The 26,004-nt window shown below is 39.3% G+C and overlaps 1 protein-coding gene and 1 pseudogene across 1 annotated transcript in view; both read right to left on the bottom strand.

Moving 5' to 3' along the window:
* The window catches only part of ADAM10 (ADAM metallopeptidase domain 10), a 128,273-nt gene extending 114,158 nt beyond the window's left edge, over nucleotides 1–14,115 (bottom strand). The window contains exon 1 of the mRNA XM_055320071.1: nucleotides 13,829–14,115. Within this exon, the coding sequence (XP_055176046.1) occupies nucleotides 13,829–13,883 (55 nt within the window). The 5' untranslated portion in view covers nucleotides 13,884–14,115. The remainder of the gene's footprint in view (nucleotides 1–13,828) is intronic.
* Nucleotides 14,116–20,178: 6,063 nt separating this feature from the next.
* Nucleotides 20,179–21,782, bottom strand: LOC129506232 (tRNA (guanine(6)-N2)-methyltransferase THUMP3-like; annotated as a pseudogene).
* Nucleotides 21,783–26,004: the final 4,222 nt, after the last annotated feature.

Raw genomic sequence — 26,004 nt, 5'->3', positions numbered from 1 at the left:
CTCACAAGCCACTTAGAAGAACTCTGGCTTTTACTTAAAATAGTAACCCACTGAATGGGGTTTTTTAAATTTACTTATTTTGCCATTACTTTTTTTTGAAGTGCAATTCACATAACATAAAACTCACCATTTGAAACATCTTAAAGTGTACAATTTGCCAGTGAATGGTTTTGACAAAAGGAGTACCTTTTGAACAGGATCACATTGACTGCTATTTGAAAAAAGACTAGGAGAACAAGAGAACAGGGAGAAAGAACAGTTAGCAGAGTTTACAGTAATTAAATTGAGATGGATGCTGGCTTGTATCAATCAGGGTAGTAGCGGTAGAACTAGTGAGAAGTATTCAAAATCTGCACATACTTTGCAGAAGGAGCTGACAGGAACTGCATGCAAAGGGTACGAGAAAGAATAAAGAATAAAGTTTTTGGCATGAGCAACTGAAGACTGGAGCTCCCATTAATGAGATGGCAAAGACCACAGGAGAAAAGGTATGGTGTGAGCGGAATCAGGCGTTTGGTTTTGGACATGTTGAGATCCCCACTAGCCATTTAACCCAATATATATAGTTGGGATACAGGAAACTGGAATTCAAGGGAGAGGTCTAGGCTAGAAATACAAATAAATATGGGGGTCATCACTATATTAGGGGTTATTTAAAGCAACTAATAAGTAAATCCAGGAACAGAAACTACTTCTTCCAAAGGTCTGTTAAAATTCAAGTTAGCATGTGATTTGTGAAGACTATTTTCTTCCTCTAAGTCCTTTACTTTCATGAACTAGATTTGTACAAAAGGAAACACAGCCATCAATTCTATGGGTAAAAAACAAAGCAATAATGAAAAAGAACTAATGTTCTATGTTGCCTCTGAAAACAGACCTGGAACTTTTCTTATCACTCTGATATAATATCCATGCAAGGCAAATGAAAGAGGTTACCCAAGAAGGACTCAAAGGCTGTTACATCCTTTTATTCCTTCTAATAAAGAACAGAATACTCACTAACGAGGTTCTCATGTAAAGTCCTTAGCAGTGGAGAAACAAATCTGTTATCCCTCAATGATGAAAATAAAATACATTTAACCTGAAGTACAAGTAAGATGTTAGTAATCTGACATCAGTGGAAAATAACAGCTTCCACTGAGGAAAATTTCTAGATAACTGAAGTTTATCTATGTCCAAATATCTTTCCATTTGAGCCATCACAAATTTTTTCCTCACCTTTAACATCGTCATAACAATATGATAACCTTAGGCTATTATGTTATTGGGCCATTGTTCCTACATAAAATAGCTCCAGCCTGCAGTATTCTGTCAACGTCTCCTCATTTCTCTACGGTTACTTTATTTTACCCATACGTAAAAGCATATCAACGTTTTGCCTTCTGGTCCTTAGTTGTAGTTGACAGAAATCTGGCCTTCAGAAAGCATGTAATAAGTTCACATGGTGCCTAGTACTTTTAAGCTTCACTGGAAATTTGAACATCCGCACACTTAAAAAGAGAAAGTAATCTTATTTAGTAATGTATTTAGCGGTACAACTTACTTTTGAATGGTTCCGAGGAAAAAATATATAAATAAATACATATTTTTTACATATATTTTTACAAATGAGTGATAAAGCAAGCATGGCAAAAGACAACCATTAATAAATTTAGGTCAAAGGTAGACAAATGTTAATTGGACTATATATACTTCCAACCTCTCAAAAAGTATAGAAGCTTTTAAGATACAAAGTTCAAAAAAAACATAGTATATATTGAGTATAAATGGCTATGTGTAAAATTGGTGAAGGATAACTAGACTGGATCTAATAAAGAAAACATAATTAATTTTCAAATTTATTTGAAAAAAACTGGGGAAAAAGTGAAGCAATACCAGAAAATCACCTAGTTTGCAAGAGTAGTAGAAAAATGGCCAGGAAGTCCTAAGAAGTAGGAAAAAACATAACTTGGTCTCCTTGCCACAGAAGAGTTTAGAAAGTATCTTCCTTTTTACAATTTGAGAATAACAGTATTTTTATTTCTTGTAACTTTTTTCAAAGTCTGGTGACTCGGGATATCAATTTTTATTAAAGATAACTTGCTTTAAAAAAAGTTTTCGGGGGCAGCACCGGTGGCGCTGCGGTTTGGCGCCGCCTGCAGCCCGGGGTGTGATCCTGGAGACCCAGGATCAAGTCCCACATCGGGCTTCCTGCATGGAGCCTGCTTCTCCCTCTGCCTGTGTCTCTGTCTCTCTCTCGCTCTCTCTGAATGAATAAATAAATAAATCTTTAAAAGAAAAAAGTTTTCTTTTCTGATTACTGTAGAAATATATAAATTATATCTCACCATTCAATGATTTAACGTGTATACTCAAGCTTTTAAAAATGAACATACACAAATTTATAACACAATTGATATGGTATTACGAATAAATATATATTTATAAGGTGCTTTCCTCTCCTTAATTGTAAACATTTTCTAATGGAAAGAAAACAAAAACAAAAACCTTGTAAAGAACTTGACTGACCAAAAGCCAAATGGCTCAAATATTATATAAAAAAAGAGTCTAAATTGATTCCAAAATGATTCAATCTTAGTACTAAGGCAGAATCTAACAACTTCACTATCCAATGTCTTTTAAAGCATGAGATATGTTTCTTAGAGGTAGTATAGTGTTTAAGAGCATGAATTTGGGGCAGCTCGGGTGGCTCAGTGGTTTAGCGCCACCTTCAGCCCAGGGCCTGATCCTGGAGTCCTGGGATCGAGTCCCACGTCAGGCTCCCTGCATGGAGCCTGCTTCTCCCTCTGCCTGTGTCTCTCTGCCTCTGTGTGTGTGTGTGTGTGTGTGTGTGTGTGTGTGTCATGAATAAATAAAAAAATCTTTATTTAAAAAAAAAAAGCATGATTTCTGGAGTCAGACTGACCGACCATATTCAAATCCTAGTTTTCCTCAATTAACTGCTTTTTGATTTCTCTGACAATTGAAGAAATTACCCTCCCTGATCCTGCTCCCTTGTTTGTGAAATGAAAATAACAGAACCTATCTTACAGGGATGTTGTAAAGATTAGGTTAAGACACAAAATACCCTAAGAACAGTGCCTGGCATTTAATAAGTATTCCATTAATGCTAGACATTATGAATATTTTCCATAGTTCATGGGTTGGTAGCATCTTACTTTCCAGGAATGTTGCAAATAAAAACTTCATTCCCAACTTTTGAATCCAAAATCTACAATCATCTGTTCCAATCTTTTTTTTTTTTTTTAGGATTTTATTTATTTATTCATGACAGACAGAGAGAGACAGAGAGAGAGAGAAAGGCAGAGACACAGGCAGAGGGAGAAGCAGGCTCCATGCAGGGAGCCCGACGTGGGACTCGATCCCGGGTCTCCAGGATCAGGCCCTGGACTGAAGGTGGTGCGAAACCGCTGAGCCACCCGGGCTGCCCCTAATCTAAATTAAATAGAAGAATAGGGCAAAATACGTAGCATGAAAATTTCATTAACATCAAAATGAAAAAATAATCAGAATATATCTTGCTGATGATGGGTCAACATCATCATCTTTGTGTGGGATAGCAATATTACATAAACTTTTTTTCTATTTGTATCAAAGAAATTTTATTCTACAATTTTAAAAATGGGGTAAAAAATCTGCAAACATGTTTTGACATTACAGATCTTCCTATTTACAGAAAAACTCAATTACAATAAATGAGAGGATGTGTAAGAAGAAGCTAAGGCTGGCACATTTCCATTCCTCAGAAAAATTACTTGTAATCAAGTTGTTTTCAACAGACTTTTCACTTGTATAATTCTAAAATTAAGTACCAAGAGCATTTTTCCCCAACATAAAAGTGTATTTCCTTCCTGAGAAACTTGAGTCATCAACTCTGTCTTAGACATCATACTGTGTTGACCAATGCTTCTTATATTTGATATATATTCACTCTAATCTTGAAGCACTAAATACCACTAACAAAATTGTTCTCTTGTTGTTCTCAAAGGTTGACTTCCAGGAACTATCATGTCCTATATTTCAGCAATATATTTAAGTACATTTACTACACTCTTAGAAAGAAGTTACTTCTATACGGTGACTTCAAACTTAAGCCACAGTATCAATTTCTTCACCAGAAATGAGTCAGATCATTTTCTACAAGCAAATATCTACACCTAACAGTTCCAATGAAAGTTTAAGATAGTAGGGTGTGTCCTACAATTATAAGCATATTTCAACACACCCATTTATGACACGAGCTGGTTTCTAAAAATTAAAAATAATAAAAACTAGCTGGCTCAGAAGTTAAAATTAGTAGCTCTTTTTTAAATTATAAACTAAATCAATCACAAAGGGCACAAAACACCAATGATTAAAATATACTGAATGTAGTAAATTTCTACCACTAACGTATGAAATACAACTTACAAATCCAAAAATGAAACATGCACATAATTTAGATTTCCATGTTCATTTGAAATGTCTTTATACCATTCAAATAAGTGCAGATACAAGTACAGACAGTAACCCATGTAAGGGACTGTGACTTTGAACCTACCTAAATAAAACACACACACACACAAAATGGGTTCAGCCACAACTCCCCTGTTGGTGTATTATCTACCCCACACCTGCATTTCATCTACCCCACACCTGCATTTCATCCTAAGCCCACTCTCATTACTTCACCCTTCTCCCATATGACATCCCAAAGGATCTACCTCTACCTCCTCCAGGAAATTTGGATGTGCAAATAAAACAATTCTGCCAAAGGTGTTAATGATGATAATAAGAGGAAGGGGGAATAGAGTACAAAAAAGACGCGAAAGTTTCTGAGAACTTACGAGTTAAAATTTTGAAGAAAATGTTTTGTGAAAGGTTGAAACTGAGTAGAACTAATTCTGAAGATAGATTTGCAGAAGCTGCTGGCTGAGTCCTTTAAAGCTACCCCACAGAAACTAAAATCCTATTAATCTATGGCTTTTCTGGGTTAACAAGCAACTGATTTGATTTGGTTTTTAAATAATCCTCATGAGTTATCAGTTATTCAATCGCTATTATAAATTAACAGAATCAGATTTACTTTCCAACCACAAACTGGAAGATGAAGAATGGAAAATGCTGGAAGATAAATGATAAAGTCAATTTTTCAGAGCTGCAGCACACAGAACACTAGGAGAAAAAAAAGGTTTGAACAAGATAGAAATACGTAAGTTTATGAAACTTGAGTAACCAATTAAGACAGCATGCTATCAGAAATTTAAAAAAAAAAAGTTAAAAGACTCAAATTTCCCCTATAGCAGGCTTTCTCATCCTTGGCACTACTAACATTTTGGCCAGAGAACTCTTTGTTGTGGGGGGCTATCTTGTACACTGTTAGATGTTTAGCAGCATCTCTGGCCTCTACCCACTAGATGCCAGTAGCATCCCTCCAGGTATGACAACCAAAACTGTCTCTACTTATAAATATTTCAGTGTCTGCTCTGTAGATATGCTTTAACTATACATAATTTTTTGAAGGATACAAAACTGCATAAATACTACAATGCAAATTCATAATAATAAGCATTTTAAAAGACTGAATAATTAATATTAAGAAGTGATAAAATTGTGCCAAAGAACTGTGGATTTTCTTAAATTCTATTTTCTAATGCTCAGTATCAACTTTCTAGCATTTCAACTTCTAGAAATACATTTTATCCATCTATATTTTGAAACTAACAGATTCCAAATAAAAGGAGGCCTGGAAACAACATAATTTTTATAATATTTGTATAACATTTTACAGTCTCTTCAGCTTTTTTACAAACTTATCCCAATTAATTCTCAGGAAAAGAAATAGCAAGTATATATCCCGCTCAATTAGTAAGTATAGGATTCTACTTGTATTCTTAAGAAAACTAAATCCAAAGTTCAAATATGTGTATGTGCATCCCTTGGTATCATCAATGAAAGCAAAGACAAATAGAAAATTCTGCTCCAAAAATCATATATGTACATTTGCCTCAAATGAAAGACCACATTCTTTTCCCAAATTTGTCTCTAAAATAAGAAGTTCAGGGCAGCCCTGGTGGCTCAGCGGTTTAGCGCCGCCTTCAGCCCAGGGCGTGATCCTGGAAATCCGGGATCGAGTCCCACGTCGGGCTTCTGCATAGAGCCTGCTTCTCCCTCTGCCTGTGTCTGTCTGTCTGTCTCTCTCTCTCATGAATAAATAAAATCTTTTTAAAAATAAAATAAGTTCAAAATTCACATAAAATCAAAAGTATCAAGCATATTCTCGAACCAAAGAGCCTAATTCCAACTTGATAGTAAATATACACCTGCAAAAAAAATACTTGTTAATGTATCTTTCATTCTCAAGAGCCTGGGTGGCTCAATAGGTTAAGCATCTGACTCTTGACTTCAGCTCACGTCTTGATCTCAGGGTCATGAATTCAAGCCTCGCACTGGGCTCCGCACTGGAGCAGAGCCTACTTAAAAAAAACTAACCTCTCTCCTCCACTCCAAATTCACCCAATTCTACCTCACAACTCCAGAGCAGTGCTTCCCAAATGATGAGCCAAATATTTTTGAAATACTATGCAAAGTTTTAACCAATCCCCAACAAAAAATATTGGATTGCAAGTCAGATAAAATCCCAGATTCTTTTTTTTTTAAGATTTTATTTATTTATTCATGAGAGACACAGAGAGAGAGAGAGAGAGAGAGAGAGAGAGAGAGAGAGAGGCAGAGACACAGGCAGAGGGAGAAGCAGGCTCCATGCAGGGAGCCTGACGTGGGACTCGATCCTGGGTCTCCAAGATCAGGCCCTGGGCCAAAGGTAGACGCTCAACCACTGAGCCACCCGGGCTGCCCAAAAATCCCAGATTCTGACACACAGCCCAAACTAGAACCTATCTAGATTCAAAAATCTTAAGATGTCTTACTTTCAACTTCGAAGACTGAGGTCCTCTAAGCTTTATAAAGCCACACTGTCTCCAATGCAACAGCCTCTAAGATCTAAATTCAACAGAGTGAGGCTTCAATAAATTTTGTTAGCTTCATATTAAACTTCTGCCAAGTTTTATCAGTTTTTTTTTCATGGGATTTCTTTTCTATCCTTATTTAGTTCTACAATCACTACCCTAATACAGGACTCAAACACACAATTCATCAAGCAACTAATTTATTCCTTACTGTATCATATTCCAACTCCTCAACATGGACTCCAACCAAGATTCCATAATACTCTACCTTACAGTTATCATGGCGTAGTATATGAATAATTGGAGTTCCGGTGTCATGGCCCATTTAGCACTTCTCCCTATTTTCTGTTTTTTTGTTTTTTTTTTCTCCCTATTTTCTGCCATGGACTCTCCACTCCAGGCAAGTAAACCTACAAGCACCTTACTAGATTATGCCATTCTTTTTTCTCAAAAAGCTTTCCCCAACTGGGGAAATAAATCCTCATTTCAACTGCAACTACAATACATAATTGGAACTATATTTTTATAACTTGGCATTTCTGTCTATGCTGACAAACTCAGTGTTTTTTACTTCTCACTCAAGACTGTAGCTTCATGACTCCTACTAACCACAGACATACAATAAACTGGTGACTAAACAGCAATGTTCTCACTGTACACATTCTCACACTGTTTACTTGAAACTGTAATAGCTTCAGAATGAATTCACCCAGTATCAAAAGGAGTCTACGTTCTCTAAGAACTATTCCCGGCATTGCTGTTTCCTACAACCTATTGAGACAGGACTGCCCCCACCAATACCAAGGCAAAGGCTTCACACTGCTGAGTAGCAATGTTATTGCCCTCATAGGAACTGAACAGGTAGGATTATTACAGTTTTCCCATTTATTATTAATATTGCTTTCTTTTCCTAGTATAAAGATTGACAGTTAAACAAGTTAGAAATACTACTACTAGATTTTTATTCACAAAAAAAAGAGACATTTTAGATTTGCTTGGAAGGATCACTAACAATTGTTAAATAAGTCAATTCCTCCAAAATGAAACAAAAAAGAAACCTGGGGCTCCTTACCCAAGCATGTCACACAGAGTTGCCCATGAGCAAACAGACCAAATGCAAATCAACTCCTAGAATTTGGAGCATCCGCCCTGTGACTTGGGGCTCAGATTTGAAACTACCATGTTTTTTCTGTCCACAGTCTTTTGCATCTACAATTTGTCTCCCCCAATTAGTGGCCACTCAAGCCTCTCATGGAAACTTGGGTTAGCAGCTATATCCAAAGACTACTTGCCCTGCCCCCTAACTTCACACAAATTCCATTTTTGTTACTCTACATATATATTTTAAACTAGACCATCCCAAAAAATACCTCCAACTTTGGCAAAAGTTTTCTAACCATTAGAATGTGATACAATTCAAAGACAGACAAATTTTATGCAAATCACAAAGTCACCAAACCTGTAACACACAACAGTTAACCTTACTACAAACTAACATTAAAACACAGTATCGGAAGCCTGTCAGCCACCTTTCATCTAATTGCTCTTTCAAATATAGAGAATATTTTACTTAACTTAAAATTTGCATTCCTGCAGATTTTACAATTGTACATTTTATGGTATGTTTAATATCAATAATCTAGTATATATTAGTTTGGACCCACAGTACTCATGATTCAGATCTAGAAAATGATCTACCTGCAACCAAATAAATGTGTTTTATTTGCTGTGTCTTCCTGGTTATTCACCAGGGTTTTTTTTCTCTCCATTCCACCTTGCCTCATTTTAACTACAAAAATTCATTAGTACATCATCATCCTAATTGTTCAGAACAGGGCAACCTTGACATTAAACTCCACAAGCCAAAACATATATATTAAAAATAAATTTTTAGGGGCCTCTGGGTGGCTAAGTCAGTTAAGCATCTGCGTTCAGCTGGAGTCACGATCTTGGGATCCAGGCATGATCTCAGGTTCTGGGATTGAGCCCCTCTTTGGGTTCCCTGCTCAGCAAGAAGCCTGCTTGTCCCTCTGCCACTCCCCCAGCTTGTGTGTGCTTGCATTCTCTCTCAAATAAATGAATAAAATATTTTTTAAAAAGTGAACGCATCACTACAAAAAATAAATTTTAAGATATGTGTATGTGTATATATATAAAGTTTATATACGGGAAGCTTGAGTGGCTCAGTAGTTGAGCGTCTGCTTTTGGCTCAGGGCATGGTCCCAGAGTCTGGGGATCAAGTCCCACATCACACTCCCCGTGAGGGGCTGCTTCTCCCTCTGCCTATGTCTCTGCCTCTTTCTCTCTCTGTCTCTCATGAATAAATAAAATCTTCTTAAAATTTTTAAAAAATAAAGTTTATATACTTTATTCCACAAAAGATGCAGAACTTATTTATTCCACTTTGCTTGCAAGTGTATCAAGTATGATTATTTAGTTTCCCCACAGAAATTGTGTTAGAAACAACTAATTAGGAGGTGATATCCTCAAGGTTTGCAAAAAAGCCAGGAAATTCAACCAAAAAGTTGGAAGTAAAATCACCTAGAGTAAATTTAGAATACCCATTTCATTTGTTTCTGGGAAAATTAAAAAAAAAAAAAAAAAAACAGGAAACACAATAGAGCCTGGAACAATAACAGCTGTTCTTTATACTAAACCTCAATCCTTTATGAAAAGATTGAAGCCAGCCCATTTTAAGGACACAGTAAATGTGTATGTAATACATCTTAGAAAAACTTCCATCAAAAACTGCCAAAATTTTACAAGTCTGGTCCCAGAGGCTTATCTGGGAATCTTCTCATATCTGAACCTGTCATTGTCATTTCCCAACAATGTCGAAAAATGTAGCTTATTGTTGAATGTATTATTTCACTTTATGAATTTCAAAGGCAGAGTTTATGTTTACTACCTGTTCTTAAAAGAAAAAAGGCCTACGTTTTTACTTACATGACCCTCATTTTTCTTCCTATGAATTTCACCCAACCCAAGTAGAAAAAGGAATGGTTTCTTATTTGCTCACTGAGATAAAGTGATTCAGAAAAAGTATAACCATCATTCTTTAAGACCTTCAAATTGTTATGAAAACAGAATTTTAAAAAATATCCAATAATCTTATGCTAGATAAAAAGTATTACATATGCCACAGCTTTTGTTGACAAAGTTTTAAGACTATTGTAAAAATGAAGAATTAAAAAATACATTAAAAATTGGATAAGAGATAAGTCAAAAAAATTTTTTTAAAGATTGGATTCATCTATGCAAGATGAAGCTGAGGCAGAGATGCAAATAACATACTAACATGATCCACACAGGTAATTAAAGTGAGTGAAGTAGGCTAAGTGTACTACCAATAAGAATGATAGTAACTGCACTGACTGGTAAGCATATGCCCAGTCTAAAGCGGACAGCTACTGCTTTACCACTCTGCTACAGACAATGGGAATGCAGCCCAGAAGAGCCTAGGTTTCCAATTCTTAAAAGAAAAAGAAAAAAAAAAATCTAGAAACCCATGAATTTCATTGAGGAACTTCCCAAGTTTTCTATGTTGATAAATAGCTGAAACCTAAAGACACTGAGAATCAAACAAAACACATCTCTATGGTGGTTCAGCCCAATGGTCACCTTTAAGCTAGCGGTGAGAACTGCTTTCAAAAAGGTTATGAGGGGTAATGGGTAACAAGTTCAGGCCGCAAGGTCAAGCTGGCTTGGGTTTAAAAGTCTAATTCACCATTTAGCAGGTGGATGATGCTAAATAAATTTCTTCAAGTCTATTTCTTCAACTGTAAAATACCACCACTTCTAACACAGAATCAGATACACAGCAGACATCACAGAAATGTCCCTTACTCTCCCCTCAACCCTGCAAATCCTTTGGAAAATTTAAGAAATCAGATAATGAATAACCACTCTTGAACATCTTAAACAAGTTATAAAAAGAATATGAGAAATCAGAGGTGCCTGCTATGCTATGCCTGTTTCCCTCCACCTACTCAGAGAGGTCCTGTGTATATAGAAAAGATACAGTTAATGTAGGAGATGGCTTGAATGGGCCTTAAAATAAAACAGCTAACTAGATTAGCAAATTCAAATTAAAAAGATGAACAGTCAGAACCCTTTAAGAGAGACCAAAAACAAAAACAAAACCACCTGTCTCTCTTGTTAACTTCATAGACCCTTATTTGATAGCAGTGAGAGAAATTGTTTAAGCTTAAGCTTTGATATTTTTAATACTTTTGGCCAAACTTCCGGAAAACGTATTTCTAAAGAATGCATGGTACTATTGGACTGAATTTACTACTAGAGCTAAAATATCTAAAACACGCCAATTAATTTTTAAAAAGAGAAAAGACAACAATTCTCCAAAATCTCTAGGTTAAAAAGTAATATACATACATAAAAATTGTTTAGGCTTGGTAAACTATTTACTTAAAATAGTTCCAAAAATTTTCTAACATGGTTACAAATAACAAAGTAATTTTATGTATATATTTGAGAGAGAGAGAGAGAGAGAGAGAGAGAGTGTGTGTGTGTGTATATATATATATATGGACACTTACTGATCTCTGGAAATTTTATGTATCTTCCTACAAATACAACTGACTGGGGCATGTGCTAGAAATGAACAGCATTAGGGAAGTTTAAGTTTTATGATTCTAAACACTTTCATTCTTCAAACTTCACACTCATCACATTAAAAGAAAAAATTAACACAAAACAGTGATTGATGAATCAAAATGGAGAAGCAACTAAAACCATTTAACTACATAAAAATGATCTATACTTTAAGGTTAAATCCATATTTCCACTACAACTTCTCATCTACATATTCATTTCTTTCCTATGCTAAAACAAATTATATTCGAGTATATTCTATTCTACTTATCATCGCCATATAAACTTTTTACAAACTTGACCATAAATTTAAATAGCTCAGGTTCATATTTTTAAATAGTATATATTGCAATAAAATCACAAGTATCTCCACGTACCCAAAGCCTACAATCGTGATGCTAATTTCAAAATGAAAGTTTCAAAATGAAAGTTTTCAAAATGAAACTTTTTAAAAAGTTCTGCTTAAAGTAAACATCAAAAAGTAAGTAGCCTTTTAATGTTTAATGCAAAATGATACTTTATAAATGACTGCAGAGTCCTGAATTTAGATTTTTGCGTACCAAGGGTCTTAACCCACAAAAATCAGGCTGTTAATTTACTTTTTCCTCAAGCCTCAGGCTACACCAATTCATATTATTGTTTCACTTTTTAAAAACAAAGGTCATGTCACATACCACCACTGCTCAGTACCTCACTTGTCTGTCTTACTTTGTAGCAGCACCTCACAGAAATCAAGAGTCTAACACCTGACTCTAATCACAAATAGTGGTAACAGGCAGAAGAAATGATTTGTTGGAAGCCGCCTCCTGAACACAAATACAAATGTTAAATGAAAAGCCCCTTATAAAGGGTCTCCAGCACACGATGCTTCTTCAAACTACACATCTGCCAGAAGCTCTTCATCTCCTATGTATATTCTAACAAATGAACCCCACAAACCACAACAAAAGTGTAGGTACACAAAGCATCATTCTGGGACTAGGAACTCAGGACAAGAACACGCTTGGCTTTGCAACCCCGAGTCAAAGTAACAGAGAAGAACAGGAACAACACGCTACACAAAATACACGGTATTCTCTATCAAATTAGACTATGCCCATCGGGAAGCCTCCGGGTCACTTCTTCAATTCGATGCTTTCCGACATACTTGGAAGTTTCTAAGTCTACTTTGGGGCGGATCAAAAACTTTACCTAAAATAACGCACTTTACCCACACGACAACACAGTAATGCAGCTGGTCTGGGATACACGGGAAATAAACACCGTCTGCAAAACCCGAGCAATCGAGACATTATAAGCTTACGGTAAACTGAACTCCCCTTTGCGGAGCGGGGAAGTTGCCCTCGTCTGACAGCCCACTAACTGCGCGGTACTTACTCCACCTGAGAGTGAGGGAAGTCCGGCTGGGCTACCCAGGGGCTGGCCCCTACTCCAAGGGACCCAATCCGACCGGCACAGCAGGGCGCATCCCGAGGCGGCGGACCTTCCTCCCCCGGCAAACCCATTCCCCTGGGCAACAAAACGGCGCCCCGGCACAGAAACACGCCCTCCCGAGAGCCGTCTCCGATCGCCCGGGCAGCGGCAGGGCACCCCGCAGGGCGGAAGCGGCTTCTCCCAGCCCGGCAGGCAGGGCACCGCGGCCACCCCTCCGCGGGCGGCCCCCCTGCAGAACCGGGTCGGGTCCGGATCGCCGCGCCCGGGGAAGAACAATACAGCGGCCCGGCCGCGCACATCGCAACTTCCCACGAGCCTGCGCGGCGGTTCCCCGCGGCGGAGCGGACTCCGGAATCCGCCACCGGGCAGAGGCGGGGGGGGGGGGGGAGGGAGGGAGGGGGGAGGGGAGGGGGTGGGGGAGGCAAAGCCCGCCGGCCCCGCGGCGGCCGCCCGTCCCGGCGCCCCGCGAGCCCCGCGAGCGCGCTGAGGGGACTGGAGCCCCCGGCCTGGGCTCCGCGCCGCCCGCCCGCTCCGCCGCCGCCGGGGCAGCGGGGGGCGGGGAAGGCCTCGCCGAGGCTCGGAGCCTCCTCGGCCCGCCGCGGAAGGGAACGCGGTCGGGGCGCGGGGGACAATAGGGAGCGGGGAGCGCCGCGCGCCCGAGTGGCGCCGCCGGCCGGCCGGGCTGACTGACGCGCCCGCCGCGCCGCGCCGCGCCGAGCGACTGGGCTCCGCTCGCCCCGGCCGCCGCCGCCGCCGCCGCTGCCGCCGCCGCCGCCGCTGCCGCCGCGCGGTCCGCGGTGGCCGCCGCGTCCCCGGCGCCCGGGGTCGTGCCTCACCTCCCAGCCCCGCCGCCCAGGAGAGGAGCAGGATTAACACTCTCAGCAACACCATCTTCCGCGGCCGCCGCCTCCTCACGGGTTAACAGCAGCACATCGATCCGGAGGGAGACGCTGGAGGGGCTTGGTCCGGAGTCTCCACGGGAAGCCGGGACCTCCCCCGGCAGGAGAAACGGCGAAGCACCTCCCTCTCGCTCCACTTCAGGGGCCGGCAGAGCTCCCAGCTTCTCCAAAACAGGGACCTCCCTCCCCCTCGTTCGTTTCCTTCCTCCCTTCCCCGCGTTCGTTCCCTCGCTCCTTCCCTCTTCTCTACCTCCCTCCCCCGAGCCCAGGACCTCCGCCTCCTTCCTCACCACGTGACGCGCGGGATCCAACCCGCAGGCCCGGCCGCACCCCTTCCTCCCGCCCCTCCCCCTCCCCCAGGCGCCCCAGGGGCGCGCGCATGCGCGCGGGGGCCGGTTCCCGGGCTCGCGGGCCCACCGCCGCTTCCTGTCCGCCGCCGGAGAGCTGGGATTGATTGGGCTGGGGGGGCGGGGTCTCCCTTGGTCCCGCCCCCAGGCGGGAGCGCGTCTCCGCAGAGCGGCCCCGGCTCTCTAGTTCTTACGGCTGCTGAGGACCATCCGGAGGCTCGAATGGGAGAGCGAAGGATGTTACGAGGCCGCTCTCGTCTTCTTCACTTCGTAAGGAAGGGAGATTTTAGTTCTTTTTCTGCCCGTGGTGGTGCACGACAGCAACCAAATAAACGAAAAATAAACGAAAGCAAGGTCCCAACAAGCGCCAGCCACCAGTGATCACAACACATGTAAGGACCTTCAAGCCCGGAAAGGAAAGACACAGCCTATGTTTTGGTTTTGGTTTTTGGTTTTTGGTTTTTTGTTTTTTTGTTTTTGTTTTTTTTCAGAATTCTTTAAAAATTTGTTGCAGATCAGGCTTTGGCCATGCTAAATTCGCGCAGCTTAAGCCATACGGCCCTAAATCTCCTGCCCAAAATGTGTCCACTTTATACCACTCTTTTTCCCAGCTCTGGAGAGAACTCTCTGATCTTCACCCTAACTCCTTTGAAGCTCATGTTTGGTTTCTCAGTAACTCACTTTGGTTCTTTAAACTCTTATTCCCGGATTAGGACCTACAATTGTAAAACTTCTAGAAGAAAACAGGGGAAAATCTCCTGACACTGGTCTTGGCAATGATTTTCTTCTTCTTCTTCTTCTTCTTCTTATTATTATTATTATTATTATGACACCAAAAGCACAAGCAATAAAAGCCAAATAACTGGGACTACATCAAACTAGAAAGATTCTGCACAAGGAAAGAATCAGCAGAATGAAAAGGCAACCTACCCAATGAGAGAAGATATTTGTAAATCATGTTTCTGATACCTGGTTAGTATCCAAAAATATATAAAGAAATTCTACAACTCAGCAGCAAAGAAACAAACTATCCAATTTAAAAATAGGCAGAGGTCCTCAATAGACATTTTTTCAAAGAAGACCTACAGATGGCCAACAAACACATGAAAAGTTGCTCATCATCACTAATCATAAACACAGATAAAAACTTCAATGATACATCACTGTATATCACAATGGCTAAAATAAAAAACATAGGAAATTAACAAGTGTTAGTGAGGAGGTGGAGAAAAAGGAACACTTACTTGTGCACTGTTGGTAGGAATGCAGATTGGTGCAGCCACTGTGGAAGACAGTATGGGGGTTCCTCAAAAAGTTAAAAGTTGGGGTGCCTGGCTAATTCAGTCGGTAGAGCATGCAGCTTTTGATCTCAGGGGTTGTAAGTTTCAGCTCCATGAGAAAGAAGTAGAGGGACACCTGGGTGGCTCAGTGGTTGAGCGTCTGCCTTTGGCTCAGGTCATGATCCCAGGCTCCTTGCTCTCCCTCTTCCTCCGCTCCTCCCCCTGCTCATGTTCTCTCTCCTGTTCTCTCTAGCTCCCAAATAAATAAAATCTTAAAAAAAAAAAAAAAGAATTACCATGTGATCCACTAATTATACCAGAAATGTCTAGATTTGTTGAATCATTATATTGTATACCTGAAACTAACGTCACTCTATATGTTAATTATACTCGAATAAAAAATAAATTTTAAAAATATTTTTGAAATAGGCAGAGGAACTGAAGAGACACTTTTCCAAAGAAGATATCCACAAGGGCAAAGGTACAACACTAACCATCAAGAAAATGCAAATCCAAACCACAATCTTCACTATTAGAATGGCTATCATCAAAAAAGACAGGAAATATATGTGTTGGCAAGGATGTGAAGAAAGGGAATCTATATGCACTGTTGGTGGGAAGGTAAAATAGTGCAGCCACTGTGAAAAATATTATGGAGGTTCCTCAAAAAATTAAAAATAGGACTACCACATGATCCAACAACTCCACTTCTGGGCATACATCCAAAGGAAATGAGATTGGGATCTTGAAGAGATATTTGCACTCCCAGGTTCACTGCACCAATATTCATAATAGCCACAACATAGAAACAAGTGTCCCTCCATGAATGAATGGATAAAGAAGATGTGGGAGATACAGATATAGAGATAGAAATAGAGATAGAGATAGATGCAACAGAATATTATTCAGCCATGAGAAAGAAGGAAATCCTGCATTTGCCACATCATGGGTGAACCCTGAGGGCATTATGCTGAATGAAATAAGTCAGACAGAGATCTGATACCATGTGATCTTGCTTATAGATGGAATCTTAAAAAAAAAGCCAAACACGTAAAAACAAAGAGTAGAATGATGGTTGCCAAGGGCTGGGGTAGGGATGGGGGAGGGAAATGTTGGTCAAAAGGTACAAACTTAAAAAAAAAAAAAAAAAGGTACCAACTTCCCAGGATGCCTGGGTGGCACAGCAGTTGAGTGTCTGCCTTTGGCTCAGGGCGTGATCCCGGTCCAGGGATCAAGTTCCACATCGGGCTCCCTGTGAGGAGGCTGCTCCTCCCTCTGTCTATATCTCTGCTTCTCTCTGTCTCTCAAGAATAAATAAATATAATCTTAAAAAAAAAAAGGGGGACAAACTTCCAGTTAAAAGATGAGTGAATTCTGGAACTCTAATGAACAACATGAGGACTATAGTTAATAATATTGTATTATATACTTGAAAGTTGCTAAGAGAGTGAACTTAAGATATTATCACAACAAAAATGAAATGATAATTATGTGATGTGATGGAGGTGTTACATACCCCACTGTGATAATCACTTTGCAATATGCGTATCAAAACAACACATTATGTACCTTAAACTTATGCAATGTTATATATTGTCATATCTTGATGAAGCTGGAAAAAAATGAAATTAAAGAAAGTACAGGATTCAGTGGCATTTAGTATTGTACATTGCTGTACAACCATCACCACTGTCTAGTTCCAGATGGTCATATGGCAAATAAGGGAGAAAAAAACTTGTATCTCATTAACTAGAACTTCTTGGCGGCATTTAACTAGATATTATTTATCTATTTGGCATCCTGTTTGAATAGGCTATATTAGGGAATATAAGTATTAATAGTACCATTACTAATAATTAATTGAAATCCTATACTTTTTATTCTGTATATTTTTAAATTTATTACCCTTTACATAAGTCAAAATGTATGCTTCTTTGTCAGTTTGACAAATGAATTATTTAGTTTTGCTCCAATATTAATAAGCTCGAAAATACAGTTAGTAGTTACAAAACCATCATTAAAAGCATCCATTTAGGGCAGCCCAGGGGGCTCAGGGATTTAGCGCTGCCTTTGGCCCAGGGCCTGATCCTGAAGTCCCAGGATCCAGTCCCACATCGGGCTCCCTGCATGGAGCCTGCTTCTCCCTCTGCCTGTGTCTCTGCCTCTCTCTCTCTCTGTGTCTCTCATGAATTAATAAATAAAATCTTTAAAAAATAATAATAAATAAAAGCATCCATTTATAATGAGATGTATGGGATTATCAAAAGATGCCAGATTCTCATAAATTTTTCTTTCTCTTCCTTTCTTAAAAGGAATTATATGCAAACATCACCTGTGCTTGTTATTATTCTCTTTTTGTAGTGGTGTCAACAAATTATGATTCTCTAGCTATTAGACTATCTTGTGGCATGTTTTGTATTGCACAGTATTTTTATAGTTATTTAATTTTATATAATTAATATTTTATAATTATTTTAAAATTAATTTATTTATAATGGTTAGAAGCAAATAACACCTTCTCTTTAAATTCAGTTGGAGGGGCACCTGGGTGGCTCAGTTGCTTAAGCCTCTGCTTTCAGCTCAGGTCATGATCCCAGGGTCCTGGGATCCCAGAGTCCACAAGGAGTCTATTTCTCCCTCTGCCCCTCTGCCTCCCTTGGCTTGTGCATTCTCTCTCTCTCACTCTCTCAAATAAATAAATAAAAATTTTAAATAAATAAGTACATAATAAATTCAACTGGAAAAAAATCTAAAATCATCTTTTGCATTATTACCAAGGCGATCATTGAAAATTACACTTAAGATTGTATTTCTTTTTATTTTATTTTTTAAGGTTTTTTTTAAAGAACCACCCAGGCATCCCTTATTTCTTAAGTTTTTTTAAAGTAATCTGTACGCCCAACTTGGGGCTTGAACCCACAATCCCGAGATCAAGAGTTACACACTCCACCGACTGGCACCCCACCTTCTGGCACCCCACCTTTCTGTTTTATTATTTTATTTTATTTTATTTTATTTTATTTTAATTCATGATAGACACAGAGAGAGCGAGAGAGAGAGAGAGGCAGAGACACAGACAGGGGGAGAGGCAGGCTCCACGCTGGGAGCCCCACACGGGACTCGATCCCAGGACTCCAGCATCGCGCCCTGGGCCAAAGGCAGGCTCCAAACTGCTGAGCCATCCAGGGATCCCCTTGTTTTAAACCATAAATACATAACATACCAGCTTCATAATGAATGTGTTAAAATGTCACAAGTTTTTGAATGGCTATTTTGTTTGAAATTGTAACTTACCACATTTGGGATTTTGAGAATGTATGGGAATCTGATCATTTATACCATCCTAGACTAAGTGGGTTTGGCTCCCAGCTCTCCCATGCATAAGCTGTATAGCTTTAACCAAATTCTTTCACCTTTCTAATCTCAACATTTCTTTATAAGAAGTATAAAATCTTTACCTCACGGGATTTTTTTCAATGATTAAATTAGTTGATTTTGTAAAGTGGCAGGCAATAATTGCTATGTGTTTGTTTAGTAAAAATTATAAATATCACTGTCCTTCCATGAATACTCAAAAGCAGCAATTAATAGTATTATTTCCTGGGGTGCCTGGGTGACTCAGTCAGTTAAGCATCTGCCTTCAGCTCAGGTCAGGATACCCAGGTCCCATGGAACCCCATAGCTGGCTCCCTGCTCAGTGGGGAGCCTGCTTCTCCTTCTCCCTCTGCCATTCCCCCTGCTTGTGCTCTCACTCTTTCTCTCTCTGATAAATAAATAAAATCTTCTTAAAAAATAGCATTATTTCCTTGGCAAGAATACACAGCTTTGATACCACCAGTATAATAAAAGTTATTCTCATGCTGCAATGAGAAATTTGACTAGTAAGTATATACTTATATACAGAATATTACACAAGTAATATTACATGAAAATGTTTGTTCCACAACATAAACCAATCCTGGTAAACATTTTAACACTTATATTTTAAATTTCCAACTCCTAATAAACTGCCTTCTGGGTGTCTCACTGTCATGACAAACTCAGTATGTTTAAATTCCTATATCTGATAATGGCACCATCACTCTTCCAAAAACCTGACACGGACAGTGGAGTCACTGTAGACTCTTCTTCCCTTGTCTGTTCAAAACCAGCCACCATCTGTTAATTCTTTCCCTGAAAATGTCTTTTTTGTGCCATTAATCTTTTCCTTCCCACTAATTTCGCTCCAATTCACACAATTTCTCTTGCTTACACTGCTGCAGGACTTCTAAACCATCTCACTCCAACCTCTCACTAGAGAGCATTGCAGTGCTCACTCAATGCACTGCGATTTACTTCCACCCCTATCATTCCTAAGAAGCTACTTTTGTCAGCGCCATCAAAGATCTGTTAGTTATCAATGCCGCTATGCACTCAGAATCCTTATCTAACTAGACCTCTTGGTCGATTAACATTCCTCAAAATTCTCTCCTCCAGTATTTTCCAAGACCTTGCCCACTTTCCTGATTTTCCTTTTTTTTTTTAATTGCAAGCTGCAATTTTATTAACACTATTTTTCTCTCAAACCAAGTTCATCATGCTGACATTCTCAGTGTTAGGAGGCACAAATATCATTAACCATCTTTATTCTTTAAAAAAAAAATCTTTATTCTTTGCATCACTAAGGAGTTCTTTCCCCATCTTGTTCTGAAGGAAGAATAAAAGCTTGAGGTGTACATTTCAGGAGATAAATTTATAAATTCATAAATTGTAATAAAGACACCCTATGTTACACTATATGTTGGCAAATCGAACTCCAATAAAAAATTATACAAAAAAAGAACATTAAAAAATAATAATAAATAAAAAATAAAGACACCCTGTGTTCACCCAGACAGTATGTACCTTCCCACCAAACATGTCCTATTCCAGATAATGCCTTGGCAAAGCATTTCTTGTCCTGAGTAAGCAGTGCAGCTCAACCTGTCCATGGTCTACAGACACCGTTCATCTCCCTTAGGCAAGCTGGATAAAGTTTTCAGTTTCTCTTTTTGGGGCCCATCCTTCTTCCAAATGGCATATTTGTTACAATAATGTCAACAGAGCCAGTTCTCAATGGCAGATTCAGATATCCCACTGAACAGCATCTATGGGCAAACCCCAGGATACTTTGCCTTCTTTACTTTGGCTTTTGGTCAATAAAGATGAGATATTATCTGCTGCTCTATTCACAGTCAACAGATTATTATCACCAGCAATGTGACAAGTTAGACCATTCAGTAGCCCCCTCTATTGGTATTGTTCTGTTCCACACGTCAGATCAACTATTATATTAATGGGTTGAGGAGCACAGAACCTGAGCATCCCATTAGCAAGGGTAGATCTAAGAGTTGTAGGTTCAAAATATGTAATATTTCTTCAGTGGAGATTCTCTTCTAACAATGCAATGCCCACAACAATTTATCATGGGTATTCAAAAGAACCTCCACATCAAAGTTGGTCATGTCAGCCTTCCACTTAAAGTAATCTTGAACAGCACCCCCAAAATCTCTTGCAGCCTTATTTGAGGAAAAGCAGTTTCTCTCCTGTCCTGTTGCATGTGACTCTAAACTTCAGCACTTCAGGATGAGTTTCTTCTTATGAGCTTTCATCCTCCTTGTCTTTGCAAGATGCTAAATCATCACCTAATAATGTTCAGATTTCTTCTTTGACGATTGGAGTTTCATAATAACCTAAGATATGAAAATCTAAGGTATTGTTAGTGAATCTTTTTTTTAATCATATCTCTCATTTGTTTTGTCTCCTTATCCATTATTAATCTTCTCTTTACTTGAATTCTGATTTATCTTTTTGCGTTTTCTCTTTTCTATACTTTTTGGTGTTAATTTTCTATACTTTTAAAGGGTCTGACCGTGGAAGCTTTCCATCCAGTTCTTCAAAATCCGTTAGATCTTCTTCCTTTGTTTCTTTGAACTGGTAATCTTTAAACTCCTTAAGTTGATAAGTTATCAGCTGATCCTAGACAATGAACCTGAGCCAGACTTTCCACTGAAATGTCTAAATATATCTTGTCCCGGTCTTTGCTGAGTTTGCAGTATGACCCCAATTTCTCTCTCATTTCATCTGCAGCTATTTGCTCAAAACCAGTAGGTGCTGTGGCTCTAATAGTGATTTGGAGGTGCTCAGACCCACTTCTGGGGCCACTTTCTGTCACTGTATAGAATCCTGGTTCTCATGAAGGTTAACATCCAGGAGTTTATTAGGGGCTTCTTAAACATCAAACATGTTGGCAGTGCTTCTGCTTCCTAAATTCCTAATACAGTCACGGCCACCAGTGCAGACCCTTCCTGCTCCAGTTTCCCTCCAACCCAGCATGCTCAGGTCATGTCCTCCTCCTTACTTTTTTTTTTTTTTTCCTCCTCCCTACTTTTAACTATGCTTCCTTCTGCATCTCTTCCCCAGGGCTTTTTCTTCTCTTTATCCTTTAAATATTGGTGTTCCTCAGGTCTTTATTTCTTGTCTTCTCATTCTTCCCTTGCATAATTAGTTTTTACTACTCTCAAGTGTCTATGACTCACAAGGATGTAAACTCCATTGAAACAAAGCCTGGGTCTCTCTTATTCTGAATTATAACCCAATACCTACCACACAGTCAACACTTTTCCTATACTTGTGTCCCAAGTCCCAGACCTATATCCTAGTGGCACCATGTACCAGCTATAACCTTGAATAAGTTAAGGCACCTGTGCCACAGTTTGGTAATTCTTACAATGGGGAGAATAGTAAGTAATTCTACCTTCCAGGGAGCTGCTAGGGGAGTTAAGTAAAGTGCTTGTAAAGCACTGAGAATATTACATGGTACATGTAATTATAAAATTTTAGGTGTTGTGATGATTGCATATCTAACGTTTACTAACCAACTCCTTACGGTACATCAAATACATGTCCAAAACCGAACAAATCCCTACATCAACCTACTCAAACCACTTTTCCTCCCTAAACGTGCTATCTTGGTTAGTGACAACCCCACGCAAGCAATTATCTAACTCCTCTTCCATTCCAGTAGGTCAAGTCATCTTTAATCTCCATCCTATGAATCACCCCGGCCCATCTCTATGGCCAAAGCCCAAGATCTGGTCTCTCCGTCTTACATTACCCACTCCTTGACCTTTTGCCCCCACTGCTGCCAGAGTGGTCTTTTTAAAAAATATATATCCTTTTATTCCTAGGATAAAATACAATGCCCTTATGATCTGGTTGTTACTTTCCTTGCCAGATTTGTCTTTCATGGCTCTCTTTTCTTACTTTATCTTCTAAAAGCATCAAGGACAAAAACCAGAATAACAGTAACAGCTGGCAGTTGGTAAGGAAATGAAAGCTTAAAGAACTTAAATAAGTTACCATCTAGGAAAAAAAAAGTGAGACACCTGGCTGGCTCGGTTGGTAGAGCATGCAACTCTCGATCTTAGGGTTGTAAAGTCAAGCCCTGTGTTAGGTGTAGAGTTTGTGTTTTTTTTTTTTTTTTTTTAATAAACTATGAAAAAGAACTTAAACAAGTTGCCCAAAGTCACAAAGCAGGTATGAGGCAGAGCCAACATCCAAAGTTAAATTTTCCTCCAAAGCATGTGCTTTAATCACTACAATATGCTGATGTTCAACTGCAGTTGCCTTCTCAAACACACATATCACTTCCCTCTTTGATACCTTTGCACATTTTATTCCCTCTATGGGGAATGCCTTTCCCACTTATCCTATATATTCTATAAAACCAGGCTCAAAAGATCCTTTCAATAATTCATTTTAAGACACTTTTGCTAGGATTTTGCTTTCTGTCCAAGGGATCAGAAAAGAAAAGGACTTAGAAAATCAGCTTTCGGGGAAAGAGAACAGTGTAAAATAATATTTAAAACTTAAGGCATTTAGAAGGCATGTAATAAATGTCAATTTCCTTTCAAATGTAAAGAAATAGATATTATTAAAAATATGGCTCAGGCCATCTTTCTGTAAAATCTCCACTAACTTAATCTCTAGACAAAACTTAATATCTACCATTTGTGTACTTTTAATGTAGCTTTATTCAACTGTACTATAGGGGCATCTGGGTGGTTCAGTTGGTGGAGCATTGGACTTGCGGTTTTGGCTTGGGCCATGATCTCAGAGTCCTGGGATGGGGCCCTGGTTGGGCTGCTTCTTCATGGGGAGCCTGTTTCTGTCCCTTTCCCTCTCCCTGTGCCCCTCCCCTGGCACTCTGCTCTCACCCTCTCTCTCTAGAATAAGTAAAGCTTTATTAAACTGTATTGTATTTGTTTATTTAATATCTTCCCTAATTCTTTTTTTTAAAAGATTTTCTTTATTTTTTTGAGAGAGAAAGAATACATGAGCAGTGGGGAGAAGCAGAGGGAGAAGGAGAAGCAGACTCCCCCACTGAGCAGACAGCCCAAAGCAGGGCTAGATCCCAGAACTCCAAGATCATGGCCAGATCTCAGGACCCCGAGATCATGACCTGAGCCAAAGGCAGAAGCTTAACCAACTGAGCCACCAAGGTGGCCCTGATACCTTTCCTAATTCTTAAAGATGGGAGTGAATCACATGTTATAGGGATTTTAAAAACAGGGCCTCAGAGAGTTTAGCAAAAATATATCCAACAAATATTTATTGAATGTTAGTGCTAGAATAAGGTCCATTTCACTAATTTATTAAAAAACTAGGAGTGGCCCCTCCCTGCCTAAACCCCTGATATCTTCTTGGGCAGCCCGGGTGGCTCAGCGGTTTAGCGCCGCCTTCAGCTCAGGGTGTGATCCTGGAGACCCGGGATCGAGTCCCACTTTGGGCTCCCTACTTGGAGCCTGCTTCTCCCTCTGCCTGTGTCTCTGCCTCTCTCTCTCGATGTCTCTCATAAATAAATAAAATCTGAAAAAAAAAAAACCGATATCTTAATCTAACATTCAGGGTGCTCCACAAAAACAAATTCACTTGTCCAATCTTTTCTCTCTTGCCTTTTAAATGAAACTCCTACTCTATCCAGTCAGACTGGTCAACACTTCAGAACCACAAAGCATCATAAACTTTCCCTCTTCTCTGTTTTTTTCTTCTCTTTATATCTCTTCTCCTCTTATACAATATGTTAAAAAACAAAACAGGCCCAAATGGAGTCATTTATGCTATGCCTCACATCACCAAACTGAGACTGAATTGCAATTCCCACTCTCTCAGAAATGGAATCTTAACCCAGTCAATCAGGAAATGGCTGTTCAGCACAGTTAGGTAATATGCCAGATAGGCTCCTGCCATCTCCTAAAGGAGTTAACTTTGCAGTAATCAACCCACCTTTTCCCTAGTATAATTTCCTTCTTTCCACTCTCATCTGCCTCTAAAAGTCTTTCATTTTGTGGAGTTCTTCCAAGCTTTTCTATCTGCTAGATTATTATTATTTGTTGCCGGATTAGAATTAATTTTTGCTCAAATAGTCTTTAAAATTTTTGAATATGCTTCAGTTTGTCTTTTAACAAGTATTACACAGCCTTTAAAGCTCTGGTCACGAACTGGTAGTTCATAAACCAAATTGGACTCACAGATAGGTTTGGTTTGACTTGTTAAATTTTTTTCTTAATTATCTGTTAATATTTAACAATCAGGAGCTTTTGAATTAAAACCTAGACACCAGATTGGCTGTGAAAACTGAGAGGTTAAGCAGATTTTTTTTTAACAAAACCTCAATTGGCTGAAACTGAGTAGAGGCTGCCCTCCTTGGATGGGCTGGTCTAATGTCACCCCAGCTGGTGTTATTCCTGTCAGAATTTTTGCTTGTGACCTCTGTGTTCAGAACTAGATCAACTTCCAAATAGTCCTGAAGTGTTTTCCTAGACCCCAGGGGCCCCACAAATCTCAATCACAGTTTAGCACAAAACACCTAACTTTTATATCACTCATCTGCAATTAATCCTCTGTACTTTATGGAAATTCTCATATTATTATTCTGATATTACAGAACACAGAGAGAAAAAGGTTTTGAAGCAAAGCAGAGAGCACCCTCTCCAAAAAAAACTTACAGGGTTAACAGTGGTAATTAGTTATCATCCATTCAACAAATATTTGTTCTGCTCCTGATTTGGGGGTTTCCAGACTATTAAGACAATATTCCTGGCATAGTGCAAGGCACCATAATAAGCACTTTACATGCATGATTCCATTTATTCTTCACAACAGTGTTATGGAGTAGACATATTCCATTTTACAAATGAAGAAAGAGAGGTCTAGGCTTCTAACCTAAGTGTGCTTGACTCTAAATCTTATAGTTTGGTTTTTTAAATTACTGGGTGAATCCATTTGTATTATCACTGCATGGTCCAGAATCTACTGTTAGGTTTGGAAGATCCAGAAACCTGATTTTTTTTTTTTTTTAAGATTTTACTTATTTGTCTGAGAGACAGAGAGTGTGTGTGACCACAAGCAGGGGGAGCTGCAGGCAGACAGAAAGGAAGATGCAGGCCCCCCACAGAGCAGGGAG

Source organism: Nyctereutes procyonoides, unplaced genomic scaffold (assembly GCF_905146905.1).
Source record: "Nyctereutes procyonoides isolate TBG_1078 unplaced genomic scaffold, NYPRO_anot_genome, whole genome shotgun sequence".
In the NCBI taxonomy this organism is placed as follows: domain Eukaryota; kingdom Metazoa; phylum Chordata; class Mammalia; order Carnivora; family Canidae; genus Nyctereutes; species Nyctereutes procyonoides.
This window is presented reverse-complemented; position numbering and strand designations above follow the sequence as displayed.